Source organism: Emydura macquarii, unplaced genomic scaffold, assembly GCF_026122565.2.
Source record: "Emydura macquarii macquarii isolate MOO-44397 ecotype Brisbane River unplaced genomic scaffold, CSIRO-AGI_Emac_v2 contig_1027, whole genome shotgun sequence".
Lineage (NCBI taxonomy): Eukaryota > Metazoa > Chordata > Testudines > Chelidae > Emydura > Emydura macquarii.
Window position 1 is genome coordinate 21,598,546 of NW_027131164.1, and position 21,244 is coordinate 21,619,789.

Genomic DNA, 21,244 nt, shown 5'->3' on the forward strand with positions numbered 1-21,244 from the left:
CCTTACTGGAGAGAGTGCTCCTGCAGGACATCTGCAAAGCTGCCACCTGGTCGTTGGTGCATACCTTCACGGCCCACCACGCCATCGTCCAGCAGGCAAGAGAGGACGCTGGATTTGGCAGAGTCATATTGGGGGCAGCTCACCGGTAACTCCGGCCCACCACCGAACGTATGGCTTGTTAATCACCTATAGTGGAATGGACATGAGCAAGCACTCGAAGAAGAAAACAAGGTTACTTACCAGTAACTGATGTTCTTCGAGATGTGTTGCTCATGTCCATTCCACAACCACCCCCCGTCCCCGCTGCTGGAGTTCGCAGAAAGAAGAGACTGAGGGGCCGTAGGCCTGGCGGTGCTTCATATACCATGGCATGCACGTGGGACTCCAGGGGACACCAGAGCCGGCCCTACGGGATCTCCTAAGGGGAAAAAAGTTCCGGGAACCGTGCACGGTTACGTGCACTCACCTATAGTGGAATGGACATGAGCAACACATCTTGAAGAACATCAGTTACTGGTAAGTAACCTTGTTTTTCTAAAGGCAGTTTACAAAGATAGGACGTAGGCCTCGTAATGTGCTCATTGTTTGTAAATGGGGACGAAAGCTTTACAATGCAGGACGCAGGATAAAATCCACATCATTTACAGGACAGATTTACAAAAAGTATAAAACTTTAGAAGAGAAGCCATAGCTTTGTAGCTGCATCAAGGACAGAAATTATAGTTGTAGCATCTGACACCGTTAACTATTACCGTTACCTGAAGAAACATGTCCCCCACACTCTACCCTTCCTGCTTTCCTGACCTTTTTATAAATCTAAAACTGTCAGCTTCTCTCTAGCCTTCTACTAAAAATGCTGTTTTTAATCACAGAAAAGTCTGAAACTAATAACTATCCTAAACTTCTGAAAGTATAACTTGAAAAACAGGGCATGGGGCTAAGAGAGCTCCCACTGCTTTTAGGGGAACTTTGACAACTGACTGAAACAGTTGTGCATCCCTTCTGTGTTAGTTGTCATGATTTAGTAGCCGCTGACAGCCCGAGCGCTAATCACCGGCAGTTAGAGCCTCACCCCTGCTCAGGCTGGGTTTCACGCGGGAGCTGTCACCGCGCGGTGCGCTCTTGGAACCTGCTGAGCAGGGCCAGCTCAGCGTCACACGTGCTGCCTTCTACATTTGATTTCCTCACAATTAAAGGGCCGGTGTCAGGTGGTTGAACCCCAAATGTAGGTTCGGTTGTAAAAATAAATAAATAAAAGCTAATGTTGATAGAAACGTTACACATTTTTGAAGACGCAGGAACCTAAAGACGGCGGCGGCAATTGGCCAGGGCGGGAGATACACGAAGTGAAACTGAAAGGAAAGAACCGGGGCTTTCTCAGCTCCCAAGTGCCCAGCCGGCGGCAGCAGGAAGCAGCAGGAGTCAGGCAGCGCCCCAGCCCGCAGCGAGCGGAGAGCAGAGCTCGGTGAGCCCCCCGGCTGGGCGGGGCTGGGCAGAAGGGGGGGGGGAATCACAGACCTAGAGTGGGCGGAAGCTACTGGGAGCCAGGCAGGCGGGGGGAGGCTGCTCCAACCCCCCCAATGACGCTTGTGTCTCCGATGCTTCCCAACAACCCTCCCAGCTGATCCAGGCGCGCTCACCCGCCTCTGCCCCCCCCCCCATTCACCTCTGCTCCTCCGCCCTCCCAACAGCCCCCCCGCAGCATCTACTCCTCGTGCTCCCCCCGATTCCCCACCGATTTCCCGTCACCCGCCTTCGCCAGCTCCCACCCCCAGACTCCCTCCCCCCTCCCCCCCCACACACACACCCCCAGCTCTGCTTCTGCAGGGCACGTGGGACAGGCTCCTGCCCCCGCCCCAGGGGAACAGCAAAGCGCCGGGCGGGGAGGGAGATCCGGGACTGTGGCCGGTGAGAAACGTCCCGCACCGAGCTGCACCCAGCCCCGCAGCGCTGGTGAATAACTAGACTTGGCCCCGTCATACACCGCAGTGACTCCGGGCACGACTCGCTGTTTGGGGGCAGGACACACACCCCGTCCTGCCCACAGCGGGGTACGGGCTGGGTCTGTCCCGCTCTTCCAGCTCCCACGTGTCTACGCAGCTCAGCGGGTCCCTTCTAGCCTGGCTCAGTCCGGGCACCCGACACGCCCTGCGTCCCGCCGGCTGCGGCTGCCCCCCTGTGGCTGTTGGGGCAGGTCTCTGTGCCGGGCCGATCGCCCTTTTACTGCGTGCGCCGCAAAACTGGGCTGCTGGGACCCCGCTTCCGCAGCGCGGCATCAAATCCGCGGAGAAATGGGAACCACCCAGCGAGCCCGGGGCTTCCCCAGGCGGCTGAGCGGATTTGTTTAGTGCGCCCCGTCCTCCAGCCAGGGAGTTTGTGTCAGGCAGAAACCGAGTGTGCGGCGCGATGAACTGAAGCAACGTGCAGCATACAACTGGGTGTGGGGGTGTCTCCGTGCAGCTCCGTTTTTATTCCAGCAGCCCCCCTGCAAAGGCGGAAGAAGCAGCCCTGACACTGATGACGCCGGTGTACACTGGCGGCTCACTGCCCATTAAAGTCCCTTAATAGGCATTAATAATAACTGTGGTCACACTATCACGTTGTTAATGCATATTAATTAAGGAGCACTTTGATGCGCAGCAATAAGAGCACCTCTGCCAAGAGGATTAGCACCTGAAGTGTATTAGCTACCGCGCAGTAGTGCAAGTGTGGACTCAATCCGACTTAATGCGCATTAATTGGCCTCCGGAGTGTATCCCATCATGCCCCATTTTAGTACCCGCCCCCAAAGCTGCCCCGGGAAGATTTGAATCTTCATTTCCTGTAGTTACCAGCGTGGAAAGAACTTCCCCATTGTTCTCAGTATGGCTACTGCAAAGCCCAGATGTGTTCCCAGAAACACAGGAGTTATTCTTGACCCCTGAGCAGTCCAGCAGCATACAGGACAGCACAAATGATCCCGTGGAAGGTACATGTGGTGAGTTTTCTTTCTTATTATCATTGGTGTCCTTGTACATTGAGTGTGTGGTGGGGAGCACGAGAGGGATCTCAGGCATTTTGTTGCCTGTACTGGGTGATAACCCAGGTCTCAGTTACTGTATGTGTTGAGAAATGCTAGGTGTAACATCACTTGTTATAACATGGGAAATATTATGTATGTAATCTGTGATCCCTTCCTTGATTTTCTCTGCAATCAAGGGAGGCAGACTCTTGGCTTTCTGCCTTTTAAGCCTTGTTCTCCCGGACCACCATGCAGTGTTTTAAATCCAAGCCTTGCTTCCCCTCTCCCCAGCACAGCAGGAGCTGCGAGTGCCTGCTCAAACTTTTTTAAATCCAAGCCTTGCTTTCCTCCCCCACCCACAGCAAGCCCCGAGTGCCTGCTCAAACTCTTTTAAAGCCAAGCCTTGCATCCCCGCCCTCTACCCAGCGCACAGCCAGGAGTGCCTGGTGAAAGTGTTTTCAATCCAAGCCTTGCTTCCTAGATACATAGTTTCATGGACCACTGTGTAATTGGCAACAAATTTATATTGTAGCTAGCTAATGATGTGATGTTACATTTGTTGCAAGATGTTCTGAATGCAACTTTTTGCAACAATGTTTCATTGAGTCCTTTTTCAAACTATTACAGTTCTATCTATCGCTGTACTCAGTATTCTAACTATGTGTACCCTGTTGTTTCTATTTCGTTCTGTAGACACCTATGCAGTGGACCGACCCTTAAGAAATGCAGCTGACAGACTATTTCTGATTAGGGAAAAACAGAGAAGATATGTTTTCTGAGCTCATGGGCACCTCAACATCATCAGAGACAGAGCAAAGAACGTGGAGACAGATCTTGAGCCAGACCATCCATGGTGCCATGGATAGTCATAGACAAACACAGGAGACTGTGCGTGGTGGAGGTTCTGAAAGTCCTGTGGTACCAGTCAGACATGCTCGGGCATCTTGTGGATCTTCAGGAGCGGAGGCAGGGCACAGTGCTGCTGCAGTCCCTCCAGAATGCTCCAGAAACCAGGGTTATGGTGCCCTCAACCTTCCCTGCTACCACAAGGTCTCGTGCTAGATTGTCCAGGATGCAGCCCCTGCTGTACTCCACCCCAGCAAACTCCCACCCAACCCCTGGAGACAGTGAATGAAGCCTCCCCTCCCCTCCCATTACTGGAATGTAAAGAAAGGTTTTCTGTATTAAAAATGGTGTTTAATAAAAAACCTACATATTCAGGTGGCATTTGTTGGGCACAGCTATCAAAGGGGGATTGGGTGGGGGGAACATCAAAGCCAAACAACATATATGAACATAAATCCGTCCTGCATCTCATTGCAGAACCTGGCTTTCAAAGCTTCCCTAATGCAAATCGCTACTCGATTAGCTCTATGTGTACTGCTGGCATCTGGCTGATCATAATTGGCAGCCAGTCTTTCTGCCTCCACAGCCCAACCCTGGGGGAACCTTTCCCCGTTAGCTTCACACACATTATGAAGAACACAGCAAGCAGATAGCACAGAAGGGAGGTACTTCCTACTGATGTCCAGCCTAGTGAGGAGACTTCCATCTACCCTTTAAGTACCCAAAGGCACATTCAACAACCATTCTGCAGCTGCTTAACCTCTTATTAAAACACTCCTTGTCACATTCAGGGTGACTGGTGTAGGGCTTCATTAGCCAAAGGAGCAAGGGGTAAGCAGGATCCCCCAGGATCACTATGGGCATTTCCACACCCCCAATGTCAATTTTTTGGTCAGGGAAGAAAGTGCCCACCTGCAGCTTAGAGAAAAGCCCTGAGTTACGAAATACACGAGCATCGTGCACCTTCCCAGGCCACCCCACATCGATGTCTGTGAAACGACCCCTGTGATCCACAAGCCCCTGAAGGACCATGGAGAAGTACCCCTTGCAGTTTATGTACTCCATTGCCAGGTGTGCAGGTGCCAAGATGGGGATGTGAGTCCCATCAGTGCCCCCCCCACCACAGTTTGGGAACCCCATCGCGGCAAACCCCTCCACTATGTCCTGTATGTTTCCCAAAGTCACAAGCTTTCTTAGCAAAAGTCTATTGATGGCACTGCACACTTGAATCACAACAGCTCCCACTGTAGATTTACCAACTCCAAATTGATTCCTAACAGAGCGGTAACAGTCGGGGGTTGCCAGCTTCCAGAGAGCGATGGCAACTCTCTTCTCCACCGTCATAGCTTGTCTTAAGCGAGTATGCATGTGCTTCAGGGATGGTGACAGCTCTGCACACAGTCAAGGAAAGTTGCCTTCCACATATGAAAGTTTTGCAGCCACTGATCATCATCCCACAGCTGCATAACAATGCGGTCCCACCAGTCTGTGCTGGTTTCTCTGCACCAGAACCTGTGGTCCACTGACTGCAGATGAAACGTGATAGCCTGCAGCAATCGGTCATTATTAGTATCTATTGCCTGTATCAGGGCAGGCAGAGTGACAGTGGTGAAATACATACTTTCACTTACTGCTTCAATTAGAAAGTAATCCAGGATAAGCCGGGTTGTATTTGTCATGCTCAGAATCACAGTGCACAACTCGTCTCTCTCCATGTCTCTGCAGCAATGGTGATCATGACTGGGAGGAATGAAAAAACGGCACGAAAATCCTTTTCCTGTTTGCTTGGGGGGGGGGGGGGAGGAAGAGGGGGGGAAGCAGCACTGCATCATGGGATGATGACACTCGTCACAACAGCCTCTATGGTTAGTTGCACTGTGGGATAGCTTCCCACATTGCACTGCTCTCTAATTCCAAGTACGGTTTTCCAGTGTGGACGCAATAAAGCGGATCAAGCACTGTAGTGTGGACAGTCTGCAGCGCTTTCTATAAAGTGCTTTCTAAAATACGCATTAAGCTAATGCACATTAGTGCTGTAGTGACACTCGCTGTGCTGGGTGTAACGGGCGGGCTGAGCAGAACCTGCCTCTCGTTATCTCGTTCCCTTGTTTCCCCTCCTGTGCTGATCGTTTCGCAGATATCTTCTGTGTGTTGCATTGTTCCTTCTCGTGAAGAGAAAATGGGGATCGGACACCGTTCACTGACTGCTGGGTAGGGCTAAATGCCGAGAAAACAGCCTGCTTCCCGGAGAGAGGCTGCTGCATGAAGTCAGGGGAGCTGCGCGCAGCCTGCGAACCGCTGTGTTCAGAGCGCGGCAAGTAGCTGTGCTGGGGGTGGGTGGGTGGAAGGGAGGGGCTTTGCTTTTTATTTTTGTTGGCAGTTGAGAGAGGACAGTTTCCGGGGCTTTTTCTTCACACCAGTGTAATTTTGCCCATGTTAATGAGCCTGATTCTCCGCTTCCTTGTATGTTGGGTAGTTGTATAAATCAGTGCAGGGTCAGTGTGAAATTCTACCAAATGCGGATCCTTAACAGCACGGGTCCAAGATGCCAGGCAGTGAGAAAAAAGGGCTCGTGGAGTTGCTCGGGTTTAAATGAGACTACAAATAAGCAACAGTGCTATGGTCTTGTCTAATGCGTCAGCAATATGGACCTGTGATCATGGATATTTTAAAACAAAAACGAAAGAAAACATTCAGCTTCTTTTAACCACATCATGTGGAGGAAATTTTAATTAACTTTATGCCCCCAAAACCTGAAAATTCTGGACTATATAGTTAATAATAACTGTGATGCTGTTGCTGTAGGAGGCAACAGGGAGGTTGGTTTTTTTGTTTTGTTTTGTTTTGTTTTGTTTTTTTGTCCTACCCTCTTAGTTAGCTTCAGGAATAAAAAACCTTTTAGAAAGTGGTCTAATTTTGTTCAGAAGTTGACCGTGCAATTCTGTTCACAAGATGATCCTGCCAACCCTTACTCGTGCAAGTAGTCCCATTTACTGGAACAAGGTTTTGTAGAATTATGCCCTGTTTTTTGTTGTCTGATATTCCCAATTGCAAGCAAAACACCATTTCTGGGATTCCCTCTGAGACCTTTTCCACCTGGCTTATCCAGAACACTTTCGCCAGTTCTGGGAGAACGTTTTATCCATTTCTCTGGGATCCAAGAACTCTGTTAGAATCTGGACTTGTCACTAAGGTTTCTTCTTTGGCATTTCAGAGCGCTGTGTCTGAGGTGATTGGGTTCAGATGTAGTGGGGTAGGTGTGGGAGCACACTTCCAAAATACATAATTATAAATCAGATTATATAATTAGTGCAAATCAGACTAACACACGTGCATTACATTCTATATTGTATCACACGCTTAAGGTTTGGTTTACTAATTGTGTGAACCAGGCCCGTATATATTGTGAGCTATCCATGTGCTATAAACTGGATTAATAAGCAAAGTTAAGCTACTATCTTATCAGATTTTACTATTGTTCTATTTTTTTATCTACTAGCTATAGAGGCATGTTTGTAAAAGATTATAAAATAGAGATGCTCCCTCATAAGGGACAGTGGTGTGAACATTGGAATTTGGAGATGTGCCCTAGAGACTCAGGCAGGGGTGAGAACATCACATGGCTGTGTGCAGCAGTTCATCACAGAAGCTCTCCAGTTTGTTGTATTAAAGTTCTATTTTTATTCCATTCTCATTCACTGGTTTGCTATTTAATGAACCCCAAGAATGTTACACTAGCTACGTGTTATTTACAAGGCCCATTGTTAATTCCTGCTTTGTCCACTATCCTTTTGTCCTGTTTCCTTATTTATATTTTTCTTTGTGATTACAAGGCCTACAAACGTGTACACCGGTGATGCTGCATACATAATTAAAACACCTCAGAAAAGAGAGAATAGTAGGAAGCAGAGATGTCTTTTCTTCAAACTTTGAAAAGTTTTATTTATTTTTCATAATATGATTTAATATAGAAAGAGATTAAAAATTTGCAATTATAGTAGACAAAAATATATATAACTTTTGTGTATCAGGGGGTCTATTAATATAAACATATAATAAAGAGAATATTTACAATATTACTGATTTTCTCTTTTTTCTAGACAAAATAATCAACTCTGCGCTCACATGTGCTACAGATACAGGTCACAATTCTCATTTACATTTAGGCCACATTATTCAGCTCCAGCAGTTCAAGACTCCTTTATACTTCCAGATAGTGGCCTATAGTGGCTGGTTTGATGCAGCTTTGATCTGGAAACTGTGTGTGTACATTTGATTCCTAAAAGATCCTCTTAGGGTATGTCTACACTGTGTTTTAAAACCAGTGGCAGTGAGTGTCAGAGCTCAAGTTTACAGACTCGGGCTCACACTAAGGCACTAAACAGCACTGTAGACGTTGCAGCTTGGGCTCTCAAACTCACCCCCTCCCTGGATTTCAGAACCCAAGCTCCAGCTTGAGCCCCAACATCAACACAGCTGTTGACGTGGACGCGCAATGGCAGGCATGTTTGGATAGAATGTCTATCACTGTTAAGATGTACTTAAAACTGCTGTTGTGTTTGGCGAACCTTTGCATATCCACCAAATCTGCCTGCCGTTGCGCATCCCCATCTGAAACAACCGTCTTGTTTCTTTTAAAATGTATTCGAGCCGGTTTGTGTAAAGTGTAAGCGTCCTAGTCTGAAAGCCAGGCTGTTACCTCTCCCCTGTTCAAAGTTTCACTATGCTTTTTGGCCGCTTAAAAAAGAGTTCACCCGTCCAAAGCTCCCAACTTCCCAGGGGTGTAATATATATTTTTAAAAGAGCCGCCTGCATTGACATGGCTGTTACTCGTAACACCTGTTTACTAACACAAGTATGGAGGAACACATTGACGCCGACAAATTTAAACAATTTTTATTAACCGCCTGGTTTAACACATCCTTTTACAACATCCCATGAGCTGATTCATTCTTCCATTTTGCTGTTTCCCTCTCAGATCGGTGTTTCAGACACGAGCGAAAACAGCTGATGCATGATAGATTTACTCCCACAGGGCTACCAATGTGTAGGTTCTCAAAGGCCTGTAGAAAGGCATCGTCGACCTGTCGAGAGATTTTCAGAAAAGAAATAGCTGTAAGATCCCCCATCGCTTGGTTTGTACCTTATCCCATCACGCCCCCATGCTCGTTCCTTTACCTTCGCCGCGTCCTCTCCGTTTGCCTTTTCCACCGGTGACTCCTGCGAGCCGCCTTCCTCCATAGGGATGGACAACGTGAGACCATCAGGCTCGTCGGACTGCCTCACAGTCGCTTGGGTTTTGGGTTCCGACGTATCCATCAACATCTGGGCCAAAGGACTGTCCTCAGAACATTCGCTGATGCAGCATTTTCTCTGAGGCAGTTAAAGGCCCCGGTAGCCAGAACAAATTCTGATGGTCTCATGGGGATGGTGAAGGCGTCCATGTTCTCCTCTCAGCATTTTTCCACAAGCTGTGAACCATGCAGTCTCGAAAACGAGACGCTTTAAAGACCCTGAGACTTCCGGGGCGGTGCTGCCGCCCGACCAACCATTGAGCCCCAGAGATTCCATCCCATCCTGATTGGTGCACTTTTCCCTTCTGGGGTGGCCTAAGCCCACTCCAATTGGCGGAGGGATTGCCCCACTCCTCTCCGTGCCCTTTCTGGGACGATCCTCCTCTCGGCGTGAAACGCACGTTGATTGGCGGAGGGGTCACCCTACCCCGCCTCGTGCCCTATTTGGGCCAATCCCGCTCTCGGGGTGGTCCCGCGGGGGTGAAACCCTCTCCTATTGGTGGGACCGGAGGGGAGGCTTTCCCAGAGGGGTGACACCACCCACTTCCAATCAGGTGTCCATCTTCACGTGGAAGTCATAACCAGGGGTGGGACCGGAAGTCAGGTGACTGGATGCGGTGGGACTTCCGGTGACAAGTGGGCGGGACTTAAGTGTCATGGGGGCACGGCTGAGATTTGATTGATGGGAGGCCCCTTGTACTACTCGCTGGGGTGGTGGATGTATTGGCATATATGCTGTTGAAGGATTATTATTAAAATGTGTTTACAGTAGTGCTAGCAAAACACTTCCACCAGAAGGACTTCTTGAGGTATGAATTATAAAAACAAAGGAAGACTTGAAGAAGATAAAAAAGAATAGCGTATATTCGACATGTGTAGAAGTAACAGGAAGGGAAGAAAAACCAGTAAGGAAAGTGACCAGGAAATGTATTCTATTTTTATATAACTAGGAACAATAGGTGAATGTTTTGTGACTGTATTATCCATTGACACTAATAGTCCTACAAGTATTACTCCTGGGGGAATTCTTCACCACTGTGCAATGTAGAATTTGCACAGAATTAATGTTCTGCTCAGAATTTCCTTTTTCTGCCACAGAACTGGTGCTGCAGAGCTGCTGGCTGCCACGAGGGGGCTCTGGACTCAGCAGAGTCCAGCTCTCCAGTTCACAAATAGAAGACACTGCCAGGGGGAGGGAGAGTGAACTGAAGGGTTCCCAGCAGCCATAGTTCCTGGTACACCCTGCAGGAAGGAGGTGGCATGCAGGAAACTCTATGCAAGCCCAGGATCCAGCAGCAGGCTGTTTCCTCCCTTTGCATCCCTGGACTCTGGGCGGGGAGGGGATGTGAGTGTCTGAACTGGAGGGTCCGGCAGCTGGGCTCTGTGGGGTAAAGGGTGCAAGTATCTGGGTGGGAGTGCTCCATGGCTGTGATCTGGAGGTAGGGAGTATGGATGTCTGGGGTGATAGGTGGCCCTATAGCTGAGGTTTGAGGGGGGAGGGGATATACGTGTCTGGCTCCACAGCTGGATTCTGGAGGGAGGGGGCAGAGAAACAGGAACTGGGCTATCGTAGGGATTTCCTTAAGTGTCTACTCCTGAGGAAATGTTTTGTGTGTCTGTATTACTACAGATGTACGCCATGTCTATACTAGTAAGGTGACAGCGGAACAGCTGTATTGATGTTGTAAAATCATTTGTGTAGCTGCTGTAATAAATACACATACGAGTGGCAATAGCCAAGATGCTCTCCTGCCGACATAGCGCTGTGCGCACTACCACTGATGCTAGCGAAACTTATGTCAATCAGGAATTTTTGTCACACCCCTGAATGACATAAATTTTGCCAACATAAATGGTAGTGTAGATATGTTCATAGTTGATGACAGGTATTTTGAAATAAGGTACCAAAATAACGGAAGATGGCATGATTATATAGTGTTATTGAAAAACCAAATATGCAGAATTTTAAAATATTGTGTGCAGAATTTTTGATTTTTTGGTGCAGAATTCCCCCAGGACTAAAGTAAGGAAACGGAGTCTTTCTCTATGTCTCATCTTCTCTTTTATATACCCGATTGGGACCTTGATTGCTATTTATCTTCTTTGAACATGTGTTTTTATGTCAGTTCTAAACTGTTTGGAAATATCAGTGGAAACTGTAACAAACTCTAAACTGTAGTGAAACTAATGAGCTTTCATAAATGCAGGGATCATATACAGACACACACACGTACAACCATTCACTACAAGTCTCTTTTGTCTTTTTTTTTCATTGCAGATCGGTTTCTGCTCCATGTAACAGTACAGGCTCAGTAGCTTTAAAAGGACCAACGTGTAGGTGAGACGCTTCAGACACCCTTCTAATATATTGATTTAGAGAAGAAGAAATGAATCTTGCAAATGATGGTGCAATGTCCAGAGCCATATTTGACTGGGACTACGTTCTATGGGAAGTTCGTTTGAAGTTAGTAGCAGCTGGATTTTTCATCTACCTGGTTGTATTTCTTCTAATTCATTGGCTGTCCTCATGGCTCAGTACCAGTTATCGCACTTTTTCAGCAAAGGAGAAGGTCTTCTCAAACATAGCTATCACACGTGGCCTGTTTGGAATTCAATGTTCTGTAGCTGGCCTCTGGGCCTTACTCATAGATCCAGTTTTTCAAGCTGACCAAGTATATTCACAGCAGAAGTGGAGCTGGTTTCATTGCTTAATAGCCTCTGGCTTCTTCTTACTTGAAAATATATCTGTTCATGTGTGTAATATTGTTTTCCGGACATTTGATGTATTGGCGGTAGTTCATCACTTACTCGCCTTTGGTGGGCTTCTTGGTGTGATAACTAACGTAAAGTGTGGACACTACCTACTCGTGATGGGACTGCTACTTGAGATGAGCATGTTTTCATACCTCATATACCTAATACTTGTAAGGGTAAGAACTTACTGTATCAATTATTCATAATATAAGTTTTAGTTATAAACCTCACATTGCCTCCTCCTCAAAAACAAATTGCAATGAAATACTGGCCTCCAAATTTGAAGATAAATTCTTCCTAGATCCCAAAACTATTCTTCCAAACTTGAAGTGAATTGGCCATCAGAACACTTAATTTTAACACTCTAAAATACTTAAATATTGTCCAAATTATTATTGTTATTATTATTTTACCAATTTTGTAGCAAAGGAACAAAAAGGAGAGATTTTAAAAAGTACTTCACAGACACAGTAGTTGGGAACTAGTGCAAAGAACTAAATATTAGGTGACTAAATCCTATTTTTAAAAGATTTTTTTTTTTAGACTAAAAATAGGAACATGAGAATAGCTCATCAGCTCCAACAAGCTTAATACAGACCATTACATTTCTGCTTGAGACTCATAGTGTGTGCATGTGTGCTCACACATCTGAGTGTTTATGTATATTCTACGGATGCAGAGAGGGAGAACAGCCTTTAAGGCTGCTTTTCTTGTAGGAGGGAAGAAATCAGCCCTACCTCCCAAACTGTAATCAGTTCTAAGCGGTGTGTCTTAGTGGTTTAAGTGTCAATTCCTAAATATATGGACTCACAGTCACAAGCCCTAACGGGATCACCTCAGCCCTTCTGCAGTGCTTTTAGTAAGACTATAAATACGGTGGTCCTGTTTGTGCACATAGCTGCTAGAGCAGTCAGAGAGTCATGGTCTGCCTCGGTGGTGTTGACCAAAAGTTCCCAGACCCTGCTAACCCTGCTGTGCTTTTGTGACAGGTGCTGTTTTTGATTGTCTTCCTCCATCCAACTGGTGGCTGCATCTATGTGATGCTATTTGCATATAGTTTGCAAAGTGGCTTAGAATTCTAAGTTTTTCTTTTTTCACTCTAGAGAAAAATGATTGAGAGAATGTTTGTATGGCAGTTTATGCTAAACACAACAGGAAAGTTGAATATGTATCTTAGTTATAGAAAACACTGACTGCCTTGTCTTTTGAGATGTAATTTTATTTCTCTTACATTGTTGTCGTCTCTTCCAGATTGGCTGGGCTAACCCCCTTTTTTGGAAGGCAAACCTATGGGTAAGTGTTCATTTGAATCACTGCCGCATGGTCCTTTCTTATCACATGTGGTGGGTGTATATTTCCAATTGGAATGATCTGGTGGAAAATATGGGACTTCCACATTTTATCATCTTTTTCATTGGGTTAAGTACACTTACATTAATATTGAATCCATACTGGACATATTCAGTGACTCAGCGACTCTTCGATCCGGTTGACAGGAAGTTTCAAAATACAGAAGTGAAAAATGGATCCTCTGGAAAACTAGATAGAGAAACATTCCAAAAGAAGAGGATATAGTGCTACAACAGCTATTAGGGTAACAATAAAGTATGGCCAGAAGAACATGGTTTCAGATCTACTACTGAGTTCATGAAAATATCATTGCTTAAAAGACGTCTATGGATATATTGACCATTTTGTAGATTGCTTTCTATATTCTATATCATTCATGAAAAGCGTTTTAAAATTGTAGCTGTCTGTATTTAAAATACATACATATACAGAATCTTTGATTTAGTCAGGCTTCATGCCAGTAACTTCAGTGCAGGAGCATAATATAATAAAATTTCATTTCTGGGGGAAGTGGCAAATAAGTGATAGAGAGCTAATAGAGCTGTCATTTGATTCATAAAAATCTAGAGAATCATAATTTCAATTGTGTGCCGGGTGGCAGGGGAGATCTCCGTTGTGCATCCCCACGCTCCCAGGTCCAGGTCCTCCAATTTATGGAAGTTTTGATAATACAATTTCGTCCAAAATCGGTCAAGTTGGGTATTATTCAAAAGCCCTTTGTCCCACGAACACAATGGGGCCAAACATGAAAAACCCAAACCAATTCTGTAGCTATATATTTTCAACAAAATAATGAAATATCAACTTTTAAAATAATTTTTTAATGCACGGATGCATTGCTTGAATGAAAAAAGACATTAATCTTTGGTAATCCCAGTGAGGTTAGCTTTGACATGTAGGACTGAAAACATTTATTTGTCAGTCATCATCTGTGTAATCTCTGGGTATGGCTCTATTGCTAGATACCTGGTCACATTGCTCCTCATCCGTGTCACACTCACACATCTCTGTATAAGGCAGATGGCTGACCAGACATTTATAAGGTGGTGGGCAAGCTCATTTTGATTAGCTGAAGAATTGTTTCGGGAGCATGTGGAATTTCATGCATAATTGCTGTGATCAGTCCATCCTCCAAGACCTATCTGTGCCTGATAGGGAAGGATAGTTTTGGATGCACTCGATCATCCCGGAGCCATTCCATTGCCTGATAATTTGCCCTCTTGGTAACAGATATAATTGCATCCCCTGTCAATAACAGTTTTTCTCTGCTTGCTGCTTGGAAAACATCCACTAATATACTCTGCAAGTGTCATAAAGTTGGTCTTCAAATGGTAAACTGGGGATATGAACATGTCTAGTGCATTTATGATCTCATTGGTGACTTTTATCCATTCTGAGCACCTTCAGAGCAAAGAGAGAGTCTTTGAGGCTCAATGAAATGCTTTCCTGTCAGATAATTTGGTCTTTCCAGCCATCCTTCCAGTAGTATCAGATTCTGAATGGGTGTGGAAACCTGGCAGGGCAGCTGTTGTACAGGCCTGCAAAGACCCATGTCATTTTGATTCAATTCCGAAGATGCGTTTGTTCCTGTGTTCCAGCTGCATAAGGAATGTTAACTAAACTAAGTGATCAGTGGGGGCTAGCATGCATGATTGAGCAGATGCATGCACGCACAGGTCATTTACTCTGGCACCTTGTGTAGTGCTGAGTTCAAGGCTGACCATGTTGGAATGTACCTTTCTCCTGAAATGGTGTGGTATGGTATTTCCTGGCTTCCCTGATGTTTTGCGGATACATCTTCTATCTCTTCAGCAAAGCAGTACTCATTGAAGCCGGCCTTAGTTTTAGCATTTGGAGGGGCTGGGATTAGCAGTAGTGCTGGGGGTTCAAAAGTATGTTAGAAGGTTGGGCCCTAATGGTCTTAGGCAGATGGGTAGGCATCTTGATGGGGCTGTGCAGCTCTCTCTTTCTTGTATATTTTTAAGTATTAATAGGGAAAAATAAGTGTTTTAGAACTGATTTTATAAAAACTGTTATGAACAGAATTGCTTTTCTTACACTGATTTTTAAATTCTCAATTAAAAGCATTTCTTTATAGGAAAAAGTAGGGAAAAGAAATGTAATGTATTCCTGAAGGCAGTGTATATTGCTCATGGCAGGAACCTTGTTATATTTTATAGCTCCTAAAACATCCTGCACATCAGTGGTATTTAATTAATAATATTATTAACCTACCAGTGTCTGCTAGTTCAAAAGAACCAGAGAGTAAAGTGGATATGTATCTAAACTGAATTCTTATTTGGGTGAGGGGAGTGTTCTTCAATGTAGTTAAAAATGTACATAAGGTGTAATTTTTATATTTGTGACTTTCACCTTGATAATGTGCCTTGAGCACCCAGATATCATGGGCGTAATATAAGAAAATGGATCAAACTTCTTTACTTTTTTTGAAGAGAGGTGCCAGGGAAGGAGGGAGGCTCAGAACTTGGTAAAGGGAAGAATAAAGGATGTTCTCCTGGTATGTATCCCTCAAAAATTATAATATGAACAAGTAACCTTAACTGTTATACAGATATATATAGATCTCTTTCATTGCTCTAGACCTAAACAGGTAGTGTCTATTCTTTTTAGGTTTTTTAGGTGTGAAGGATGAGATATTAATCATGCCTAAATGCTACTAAGAGTAGGTGTCGGTGTTTTGTGGGCTTTGCTAACATAAAATTGGTGTACTGCTTTAGCAGGCCCTCATTGTGCTCCCATATGGAAAACTTCCCATTGACATCAGGGAGAGTTGGATCATGCTGTTAGTGTCATGCTGCCATCACTTGGAAAAATTTTGCCTAATTCTGAATACAGGCAAGTTAATGTACTCCCTTTTCCAGTTCAGTGCTGCAGACTTCATCTTTGCCCTCATCAAGATTGGGCTAAATTATTGTAGTACTTTTTATCAGGCAGTGTTTATCAACGAGTTTATCAGCAACTTTTTATTCAAGCAGATCCCTGTTGGAGGCCCAGTACAATTTACCTGCTTGACCACTGTCCTACAGGCCTAGCATAGCTTTAGTTGCTTGCTTGGCTATTCTGACCCCTGTAGCATGACATCTTCCAGTTGGCAGAGACTGGATAACAGTATAGATGTCTCAGTTTCTGCATACCACGGCACATAACAAGACAAAATACAGATACTGTATGCTTGCAGCTGCACATAGATAATGGTAATGGAAACAACAAGTTATCCTTGAATGTCTGGGGCTACACTGTTTTATTGCCAAGGGGCATATTTTTACTTTGCCCCTCCTATCACCAGATGTTGTTTTAACAACCAATTATTATAATAAAAATAAAATATCATTAAAAATAAAAACCCAATGTAAATAATTAGCATATATAATAATTTTAAAAAATTAAGTAAAAATTGTTTATAAAAAAATATAAGTAGTCACCACTTAGACAAAAGGGGGCGCTCCATCAACACCTGACTCCGCAGAAGGTGCTGCCGGTTGGACCAGAGGCCACTGACTCCTTGGCGGGGTCCCTAAAAAAAGCTGTTCCTGTGTACAGCCTTCAGAGTGACTGCTTAGTTCTCCAGACTTAGTAAATATGATATATTGTAGTTAATTTTAGGCTTTGTATCTAACTAGTATATTTATAGAAAACCTTGGACATTAAACCTTATTGATCTGCAAATCGGGCGTACCGTGTCTCATTGGTATTCACACTGATCACAAAGTGTCCAGAACCAACAGTCCCAAGCAGATCCCAACACTCTAGATAGGTATCTGGTTCCAAATGTCTGACTGCAGCACTCATGTGCTGTGTTCCTCGTATTGACTTTGTATTTTGGTCTTTTGTTTATTAAATCATTTTTTTATTCTTACCTCAAGCCCTCCTTTAGATTGCCAGCTGTGTCCAAGTCATGTACATTTTTCTTCTTGTACAGTAATTGAGGATTTATATACTGTGCCCTCTCTTTCTAGAATATCCTCCCATTGACCTCATGGAGATTCCCACTTGATAGGGGTTTAGAAGTCAGTTTAAACTGTCTTTTAAACACTGAATGTAGGTGGGTTCACCGTAGAATAAAGCCTTGTGCATGATATGCCATCTTTGGCTTGTTTGCATATATAATTATTCTGTTCAATTATTATAATTTGTCTGCCTCTTCACTGTTCAACATTTTTCATTTTGTGTATTGACAATGTTTTATTGTATGTGTTAAGGATAACTTCCTGTTTAGAAACTAGGAATAATTACAGTATAAACTTCTCATATTAATGATATAAAGGAATAGGTAAAAAATTTCCCACTCTTAATGCATTATGGATTATTAATTGCAATGTAGCTTCACAATGCTTGTGTTTTGTATGGGTAAATAAAAATGCACAACTTTATTCCTTTAGTCTGTATAATATGTGTTTCAGCTGTGTGGCCTGTGTCTGAGTTACGCCCTGATCTTGAGGACATGCATGTGAGTAACTTTACACATATGCATAAGTATTTTGAGGTCTGTCTTAACCAAAGAGGAAGAGGTCTAGTGAAATAAAAATTACATTACAAAGCTTAAAAGAGATACTGTCTCTTAATCAGCTCATTGTTTGTAAATTGGGAAGAGAGTTTTAGATTTCAGGATGCAGTATAAAACCCCCATCATTTACAGAATGGTTTTACAAAAGGTATAACATTTTTAAAGAAATGCCATAGCTTTGTAAGTGTACCAAGGACAGAAATAATAGTTGTAGTATCTGACACCATGATCAGTTATCTATCGCCATTATGAGATGAGACATGTCCACCACTCTATACCTCCTCTTTTCTTGACCTATTTTAAAATCTAAAATCGACATCTTCTCCCTATCCTTCTCTTTAACATACTGCTTTTATTTGCATTAAAGTTTTAGAAAATCAACTATCCTAAATTTCTAAACGTTTAGCATAAAAGAACAGGGAATGTGGATAAGGGAGCTCGCATTGATATTAGGGGAATTTTGACAAATGACTGAAATCTCTTTTTATTGCAACAAGTTTTTATTCATTCTTTGTTAGCTGTCATGATTTAACATTAGCAAGCATTTGTCATACAAAAACTTCGTCTTTCTGAGGCACGATTTCTCCCATTATCTTGCCAACTTTATAATCTCTTTCATGGGGTGTCAGGAACAGTTTTAAAAAAAAACTATCAAAAGCATTGGGAGAATTACATATTTCTGTGATATTTTGTAGCGCTACTTGCAGAGCAATAACTATATTTTTTGTTTTATTTATTATTACATCGAAAGACCCTTAAAAAATCAATTTACCTTTTCATAAACAACACTCTACATTTTACTTCTACCAAGCTGTAATCCTCGATACCTTTCAGCATTAAATAACAGAAGATGGTAGATGAGAAATCTGAAAAACTATTGAAAACAAAGGTGTTACAGTCACTGACATCTTAATGCGGAGCGACTGGGGTGTGCGTGTGTAAATTAAGTCACTGTTGAAGTGGAAGAGTGTTTGATTGAAGACTGCATGTGTACACCTACCACACATTCAAGAACTGGGGCCCTTATCAGAAGAACAGACAGAATACCATGGATTTTGATAAACTGTAACTTACCAATAAATTAAAATACAAGAGTTAAGCAAGTGTCTTTGCCTCACCTCCTTTCCTTTTGACAACCATCCCCAACCTCCAACAGGACAGAGACTGGTTCCAGAATACCCCATAGCTCATGGTTAGGGCACCCTCCTAAGAGGAAGGACTATGTTCAAAATCTTTCTCTGCTTCATGCAGAGAGGGTACTGAACCCCAGTCCCTCATATCCTGGGTGAGTGCACTAAGTACTGGGCTAAATGTTATAACAGTCAAAATCACTTCTATTACCACCCTCCTCCAGCTGTTTTATGTGGGGTGAGACGTGCTCAGACTATGTCTACTGGATCAGGACCCATGAGCAAGATAACTGGGAAAGTGTCTAGTCTGAGGACCCGCCTGTGTTTAGGCATGAACTCGGCGCCCCAACATGTAGACTGAGCTGACTGTGTATATGCAGAAATGTAGGCATCTCGGGAACTTTAATGGTGGCAACATAGGTATCTACATGGTTAAGTGGCAGCTACTGGGGGTTTTGAGGATCTGCGTCTCAGTTAGACTCCTCAGTCCTTTTGTGGATCTAGCCCTAAATGTCTTAATTACAGGAATCCATTAGGAAGTAAACCAGTATTTCTGTCACTATTTGGCCTTTCACAGGACTCGTGGTAGAACAATAAAACCTGAAGTGACTAAGGGGTCAGTACACTCTTCTTATTATCTGAGAGGCACTTGGTATATTGTTCTCAAATTTGGTGGGCTGAAGAGATGATGTGATGGACTCTTACTCAGTAGACATTTAGATGATTACTCACATGGCCGAATATTAGTTTATAGATAACAGTTAATGACTTCCAGCAATGTATTGAGATGCATACTTGGATAGTCAATATATTTTTATATTGGCTTGATTTATTTTTTATAATGGAAGGTCTCCAATTCCGAAGTGTTGTGTGTCTTAAAGAAAATATTAGATTATTATAAGAAATGTCCTAATTATGGAAGATTTGTCATTGCTATCTATGTGCTGTTTATTGACATCTGGAGGGAGATCCTCAGCTTGTGTAAAATCACAGCTCCATGGGCTTCAATAGAGCTGTGCCATTTACATCAGCTGAGGCTCTCGAGGAGAAAACAAAAGCTGACCTTAATTTTGGAGATGCTGCATTACTCAGAACCAAAAGTCTGAATCTGAAAGGAAACAACTTCAGAGAATTCCAGCATTAGCTCAGGAAATTCTCTTTGTTCACCCACAGGAGTGACTTTCTTAGGATCTGTATTGGACACTGTTAATGTAAACAGGGATAAATACAAAATTAGTTTATATGTTGATGACATTTTTGTTCTGTTGAAGAATGCATCCTCAGCAGTTCATCATGACTTACTGTAGGTGATATTTTTGGAGAATCTCTGGTTTCACATCAATTGGAATAAATCACAAGCAAGGGATGTATTCAAAAGACCACAGCCTTCTCAATTTCAGCACTTTCCAGTTCAAATATGCCAAGAAATCACTTATTTAGGTGTTAAGATTTTTCCTAATCTTCCCAAAATTGTTTCTTTAAATATATTTTAAACAAATTTTCAAGGAGGTAGAGTGATGACATCTCCTCCTTCCATCCTTACTGGGAAGAATAGAAATAGCCAAAATGAATACCTGCCCAAAATTAACATATATCATTAGCCTGTTGGCTTTCAAGGTTTCTCCTTTGCTCTTTGCTCGAATAAATAGGGTCATCGTGCAATTTATATGGGGTAAAAAGCAGTCTTGCTTGTCACAAAAAACCCTTCAAAATCCTGAGCTACTGGAGGTATGGAGTTGCCAGACTTATATCTGTATTATCTAGCATTCCAAATGTGTCCTATTGTAAAGTGGTTCCCCTCCAGTGGATCTGTATACACACTGGCCTGGTTTGAGACTGAAAAAACTGTAGCTATGCCACTTGGTTCCGTCTTCTTTTCTATATCTTAAGAAACTACCCAGGCCTTTAGGAAAAACCAATCATTGTATCTAGATGGGGCATTCTGCAACATTTTAAGATGATTACAACATCCAGTCTTACTAATTCTCTTCTCATACCACTATGGGAAAACTAGCGCCACAGGATAAAGGCCAAGTCCATGCTTAAGACAATTTGGATAGAAAAAGGTTTAATGAAAATCGATGATGAAAGACCACCCTCCAATTACAAGTGTAACTAATACCAGTTATTGCTGCCTCTCAGTTCCTTCTTTCAGCAGCTACACTCAAAGATTTATTCAAGGATAGGGATCAAGTGGTGTGTTTCTACTCTCCCACCTCTAGAAGAACATGTTAAGAAATTGTGGAACACCATATTCAGTGCTCTCAAAAACTTTGTGTCATTATCTTTCCTTCCCCAAGACTGTGTATTTTAGTGGTACTGGCTGAGTTGCTGTTAACCCTAA

At 43.5% G+C, this 21,244-nt stretch overlaps 1 protein-coding gene across 1 annotated transcript; it reads left to right on the forward strand.

Moving 5' to 3' along the window:
• The first annotated feature begins 11,528 nt into the window (after positions 1–11,528).
• Positions 11,529–13,470, forward strand: LOC137150860 (protein CLN8-like). The gene is made up of 2 exons (XM_067544899.1): positions 11,529–12,071; positions 13,147–13,470. The coding sequence occupies exons 1-2, from the start codon at positions 11,529–11,531 to the stop codon at positions 13,468–13,470; spliced, it is 867 nt and encodes a 288-aa protein (XP_067401000.1).
• The last annotated feature ends 7,774 nt before the right edge of the window (positions 13,471–21,244 follow it).

What these genes read in the sequence shown, in the direction of transcription:
- LOC137150860 (XM_067544899.1), top strand. Translation starts at nt 11,529, where the DNA reads ATGAATCTTGCAAATGATGGTGCAATGTCCAGAGCCATATTTGACTGG. An exon ending in TATACCTAATACTTGTAAGG is followed by an intron (nt 12,072 to 13,146) that starts GTAAGAACTTAC and finishes CGTCTCTTCCAG; the next exon opens with ATTGGCTGGGCTAACCCCCT.